Genomic DNA, 6,749 nt, shown 5'->3' on the forward strand with positions numbered 1-6,749 from the left:
CAAACAAATTATCTGTCACAAGTCACGAAAAAACAGAAAAACAGACTGGCACTAGTCGATACCCAAACAAAGTAACGGGTTCGATCTCCACTGTTGACAACCATATACAAAAGCGGCATTATTAGCACGCAACCACCAATATGAGTGCAATTTAACCTTCTCCACTAAATCCACAATAGGAGTGATGATATTGTTAAAAATTCTATCATTATGCTCTTTCCAGATAAGCCAAACACATAGTAGCCAAATGAGCTGGAGAAAAGAGCGTCGGATCTTCATAACACCTAAATAGTTTGTAAACTGAACAAAATGAGGACCAATATGTCGATGGTCGACACCTAAAGCCAAGCCAAAACCTAACTTGCTGCCATAAATTACCAAAATAATCACAAAGAATAAAAAGATGGTATGCAGTTTCAATATTTGCACATCCCCCAATGCAAGAGATGTTTGTGACCTGAAAAACGCCCTTATCATAAAGATTGATTCTGGTTGGCAATCTGTCCTGAAGCAAGCACCAAGCTAAAATCGACACCTCCAATGGGACCTGAGGGTGCCAAATCAAGCTATGAGCATCATTCAACACCAGGTAATCCTGAGAAGTAAGGATCGCATAGAATAACCTCTAGAACACTACGTCTCAGAACAATAGTCGTTTAAGGTTTCAGCATAATTTTTAAATAAATGATTAATTGTGTTCCAATGGTAAAATTCATATCATTTACTAAAATATCCTTATTAATCGTAGTTAGTGGAGTAGTTAAGTTGGATGAAATGTAATACTACCTTCGTCCCTATATATAAGACTCTTTTGCCAAAATTACGGGAATCAAGAAAGTGGATATTTGTATTAAAGTTGTTTGCAATCACCGTTGATTTTACAATTTTATCCTTTAGAGATAGAGTTAGTTTATGTTTTCAACATGTTATTTATTGTTGATTGAAGAAAAAAATGTATAGTAAGTAGGGGCATGTATGTAAAGAAATAATTAATGTAGTTGAAAATAGCAAATGAGTCTTATAAAAAAGGACAAAAAAAATTCACAAAAAGGTCTTATAATTAGGGACGTAGGTAGTAAATAAGAGTATAATATTAAAAAAAAAAAAAAATGATACATTGATATTCTAATTTGACAGTTATTTTGAGAAAGAAAAAAAATACTAAAGATACAATTATTTTGAGACGGATGAAGTAATATTCTCACTCTAAAAAATGTGAACATTTACTATTATCATTAATAATAAGAAAATATATTATTATTGTTATTATTATTTGTCATTTTATCTATCAAAAAAAAAATTATTCATCGTTTAATTGTTTTTTAAAGTATAAATACCTAAATGAAAATAAATATAAAATGAAATTTAGTGAATAAAATTAATATATAATATTTAATATACTAAATTAATAAATTTTAAATTACTTTTTAAATAAAATTAATCAATTATTGCGCTAACGTTTGATTTTTTTTTTGTGAAGAATACGTTTGAAAACTATTAACTGTGTTTTTTATGAAATTTTTATTTGGATTAAAACAAAAAAAATAAATGTTTGTTGCTTTCAAATTATAATAAAACAAACTAATCATGATTATTTATTTCAATGACACTAACAATATAACAAAAAACATATAATCTAATTTTTTTTAATGACGTCAACAACGATCTTTATTGTAGAATTTTTTTTAAGGGTATAATTGGGATAATGAAAAAGTAAGTATAAATATACCCATCTAGTTTGTTACACTTTTTAAACGATAAAGGGAATATATATATATATATATATATATATATATATATATATATATATATATATATTCATATCGTGTTTGTTACATTTGTTTTAATATTTAAATTTAGGCTTAATTGCACTTTTGGCCCCCTATGTTTCAAGAAGTTGTGATTTTGGACCCCTAACTAATTAAAATACAAAACAGCCCCCTATGTATTGGATCTTTGGCAGTTTTGACCCCCTAGACCAATTTTGACTCAGTCAACGCTGATGTGGCACTTCAAAGGCGCCACGTGTGCATTGTTTTAATTAAAAATAAATAAAAAAAGCCACATATAAATTAAAGAATTACATCTCCATTGTTCCCTAACAATCCAATAGCCTAATATATTTATCATATAAATTCTTTTTTTGCTCCATTACTCTGTCGTTTCCTATCTGTATATTTATTATAAACTGCTCAGTTATTTGTTAATTTGCAGTTATAAATGCAATATTATCAGTGTCAGCATGAATAATGCAAGAATATCTAAATTATTTTTAATAGTATGAATATCTATTCTTGAATCAATTATTGAATCAGTTAAAATGTGTTTTAAAACTCCTCATCTCAGACGAATGTATGAATAAGAACTCCCTGTATTGTCAATTTGATGATCTCCCAAAAAAATCAGAACAATCACATATTGTTTACATTATTAAAAGTATAATGACAGTTTCTATTTATATTTCCTCATCAACTCTGTTCCTGAATGCTACAACTAGTTTACCTGTGTTTGAAAAATTAGAATGCCATTTTACTTCCTCGTGTTTCTGGTTACAATTCGAATACGAGAGAGATTCAATCGGAGCAAATCCATGGTGGTGATGAAGCAGTGGCAGAAAGCTTCAAGATTTTGGAACAAAGGATTTTGGAGAGAGAGAGAATCAGTTTTTTAGAGAGAGATGAAAGGAAGAAGATGGAGAATCAGATTTTGGAACACGATTTCCTTCCTTTTTTTTCTTTCTTTTTTATTTATTTGTTGTTTTTTTTCATTTATTTAATTCTTTAATTTATATGTGGTTTTTTTATTTATTTTTAATTAAAACAATGCACACGTGGTGGCTTTGAAGTGTCACGTCAGCGTTGACCGAGTCAAAATTGGTCTAGGGGGCCAAAACTGCCAAAGATCCAATACATAGGAGGCTGTTTTGTATTTTAATTAGTTAGGGGGCCAAAATCGCAACTTCTTAAAATATAGGAGGCCAAAAGTGCAATTAAACCTTAAATTTATTTTTATTTATTTGTTACATGTATTATTTGCATTGAAAATTGAATGTATTTTTGGAAAGGAAAAAATCAACCAAAGAGTGGCGAAAGAAAGGGAATGTTTTCTTTGCATATAGTATAATAAATTGAGTGTATTTAGATATCTTATATATCTCTCTCACAAAATCAATTTGTTTCTCTCACTTTTATAATTGAACGTTTCCCTCGCTTTTGGTTTTCTCATCAAAGTTTCCCTTTCTCTCACAAATTGATCGAGGATTTCTTCACGTGGAAGTTAGGGTTTTGTCTCTTGGAAGTGATAACTTGGGTAAATTTCTTCTCTTAATTTTAACATTTTTGTTGTTCTTTCACCTTTGTTTCAATCAACTTCATTGAGTTTATGTAGTGACTTTTTTCTTGATTTCTGATACGGTATAATCTTGTCAAATTTTCTTGTTTAATTGATATTTTTGTTACTGTTGTTACTGTTGATGAAGATTTTAGTCTCATTTTCTTGATTAAGTTTCAAGATTCTAGCTTTTATGAGGCATTTTGTTGGAAATTTGGTAACAGAAACCTACATTGTATGGGCTCGTTTGATCCATGTTGCCGACCCCGATTATCATTAGATTACGAGTCGTATAATCTTGTCAAACAATTTCAATAGGAGCTTTCTTGTTGAATTGTTATTTTTGTTTTTATTGAAGTTTTTTAGTTTCATTTTCCATTGATTCATCTCTTGATTCTTGTTTTCTACATCATTGGCAAGAAAAAGTTCAATCTTTTTCCTATATTTTCATTTTCTAAGTCAATATCTTAACACCCTTTTGGTTTTTTCAACTGATTCAACTCTTGATTTTTGTTTTCAGCATCATTGATATCAACAAGATAGTAAAGTTTCAATCTTTTTGCTATTTGAAGAAAAGTAATTATGGTGATTGCTGATAATGAGATTAGTGCTCCTAAGTCTTCAAGGAAGAGACCTAGTGTTGAAGAGAAAAGTGTTGATGTTCCTGTGTTGGTTGTTGGAACCAAGTCTTGGCCAGCTCTTTCTCATGCTCAAACTCCAAAACCTATGAATCATGTTGAGAATGTTTCTGTTCAGGTTTGTTTGTTCTTTACTGTAATTTGATAGCATTGTCGTTTGAGAATGAAATGCAAAAGATCATGTTAGTGTAATGTGATTCTGATTTTTTTTGTTAAGATAAACATGTTTTGTATTGATCTATTTTTCATGATTTTAGCCATATTATTGCAAGCATAAGAATTGATTTTGATAGAGTAATAATTAAAATATGATGTGTCAGAATTAAACAACGAGTGAAAAATATGGTGAGCCGACAAATCTGTTTAGGACATATTGTTTTTTTTCCCTTCGATGGAAATAAAAGCTGTATTCTACAATATTCTTAACTCTGGGTTTGACTATTTTTTCGTGTTTGCCTGATTTTCCGTGTATGGATCTGTGACTAAACAGAAATCAAACGGTTCTGGAAACTTCAATCCGAAGAATAAGATGCCATCACCGCGCTATCGAAAGCCAGGCCCCAAGCGCAACAGTAACACAAATGGCACGCCTCACTTTCCTGTGGCGACGATGCCTTATCCTAATGGTGAGAATCCTAAGCCTGTATCCCTGGCAGCAGCAGGACAAGGATTTACTCCACCTGCTCATGTCATTGATGCCAAACATGTTCAGCCTCCGGTGCAAGGAGATCCGAATGCTTATGCTGTTAATTATCCAAATGGAAGGCCAAATATCCAAAAAGAAGGTGACCATGTGAATGAACTTCATTGACTTTATGTAGTGACTTTTTTGTTACTGTTGAAGATTTTAGCCTCGTTTTCTTGATTAAGTTTCAAGATTCTAGCTTAACCCTGTGGTGCTTTTTTGGGTATTGTTTTCCTGATCTTGTCTTTTATATGCCTAATATAACTAATCTTTAATATTCTTACTTTGATACCATTGAAGTGGATTTTAGTTGCAACATGATGTTTTACGATGAGTGTTTTTTATTGTCATTATGATATCTTCTTGTTATGGTTCTGTAATTGGTTTGAGTAATTGGCCAAGTAATTTTCTTAACTTACATGATTGGCTAGTTCATCTGATTAAGGCATAGTTGATTTGATTAAGGCATCATTTTTTGAGTAAACCGGGTGAGGCTAGGGACTAAGAATTAAGAAGATTTAACTGGTATCTAACATATTTTTACCATTCAAAAAATATTATGCATGTCGATATAATTCAAATTAGATGAAATTGGTTTTGAATTCTTATAGTTGTATTTTTGGTATAGAAAGCATGGAAGGAAGAAAAAGTATACAATTACCCCTCCTTCAAATTGATTTAAATGGGCCGGCTTCAGTCCAAGATCCCTCTGAGCATAGCATGGAACAACAACAGGAGAAAACTGGCACCGATATCATTGAGTCGGGTGGTGCCGTTGCAATTCTAAACTCTAATGATAATAACGTCGCAACTCTAAACTCTGACGAAAATAACTTAATTCAAGCTGAGTCAGGACCAGAAGAAAGTCATCCCCCAGGGAGAGTACAGAGAAAAAGTATACATTGGACAGATGATGAACACAAGTAAGTATGCAGTCTATGTTAACCTATGTTTGAAAGTTATTTATTTTATTTTATTGAGTTAAAAATGTGTTTAGTTCTTATAAAATTACAGATTTTAACTTCTATAAAATTATTCTGTTTTTTGACAATTGTTTTCATTTTATCTTTTATATATTTGTTTAGTTATGAATATGGATGCATTAGTATATTTTCTTCTCATATTATTTAGTTGAATTTGAATATTTCACATTCATTCTATATATATAGGTTGTTTTTGAAGGGGCTGAAAAAACATGGAAAGGGACGCTGGAAAGATATTTCAAAAGAATTCGTGGTGACAAAAACTCCAACTCAAATTGCTAGCCATGCCCAAAAATACTTTATCCACCAAAATGTGAAAGATATAGAGAAGAAGGAGAAAAAGAGAAAAAGTATTCACGACACAACCTTAAACAAGAATGACACATTGGTTACTGTCGCTGTTGAACAGCGAGATGAGATTCCTTCAGTTGAGCTACAAAGTGTGATTCCTCCTCAAGGAATGCAACAGACACAAACACAACAGAATGAGATTTCTCCTATGTTGTGCTTGCTGCCAATCAGTTCTACAATTCCTTCGGTTCAGCAACAAAATGAGCTTACTCCTGTAGTCACTGCTCCTATGGAACAACAACATGAGACTCCTGCCATCTTAAACAACAAGGACAATGAAAACTTGCAAACCCAGTTGGTGTTGCTTTATCCAATCGGTTCTACACTTCCTGATATGAACAAACTTGAGAAGATGTGCAACTTGTTGGCAAAAGAACTTTGAATTAGAGGAGTTGTTTTGCATGAGGGCAGTTTGATCTTTAGATAGGTGTCTTTCTTGTTTGAGCTGCTTGTTTTGGTGTATTATTCTTTCATGTATTTTACTTTACATGACAATGTGATTGTATATTTTAGGTCTTTCTTTGTTCAGGTACTTGTTTTGGTGTATAAAGCTTCTCTTTGTTATTAGATACAAACATAAATACTTAATGTTTCAATTTTTTTATTCTTCTCAATTTTCTATCTATTCACAATGGTTAAAAAAAAAGGAGCTATGCACTTTAAACCTTTTTGGTACAATACACCAGAGACGAGACCCTTTTATTTTACTTTTCACAAAAGTAAAATGATGCACTTGCTATTAGACAATACAAATGTGTGTCA

At 31.4% G+C, this 6,749-nt stretch overlaps 1 protein-coding gene across 1 annotated transcript; it reads left to right on the top strand.

The window, feature by feature from the left end:
- The first annotated feature begins 5,285 nt into the window (after nucleotides 1-5,285).
- LOC120580615 (transcription factor MYB1R1) lies at nucleotides 5,286-6,533 on the top strand. The gene is made up of 2 exons (XM_039834626.1): nucleotides 5,286-5,576; nucleotides 5,823-6,533. The coding sequence occupies exons 1-2, from the start codon at nucleotides 5,287-5,289 to the stop codon at nucleotides 6,367-6,369; spliced, it is 837 nt and encodes a 278-aa protein (XP_039690560.1). The 5' UTR covers nucleotide 5,286; the 3' UTR covers nucleotides 6,370-6,533.
- Nucleotides 6,534-6,749: the final 216 nt, after the last annotated feature.

The sequence above is a fragment of the Medicago truncatula genome, chromosome 5 (genome assembly GCF_003473485.1).
Source record: "Medicago truncatula cultivar Jemalong A17 chromosome 5, MtrunA17r5.0-ANR, whole genome shotgun sequence".
Taxonomy (NCBI): domain Eukaryota; kingdom Viridiplantae; phylum Streptophyta; class Magnoliopsida; order Fabales; family Fabaceae; genus Medicago; species Medicago truncatula.

What these genes read in the sequence shown, in the direction of transcription:
- LOC120580615 (XM_039834626.1), top strand. Translation starts at nt 5,287, where the DNA reads ATGGAAGGAAGAAAAAGTATACAATTACCCCTCCTTCAAATTGATTTA. An exon ending in TGGACAGATGATGAACACAA is followed by an intron (nt 5,577 to 5,822) that starts GTAAGTATGCAG and finishes CTATATATATAG; the next exon opens with GTTGTTTTTGAAGGGGCTGA.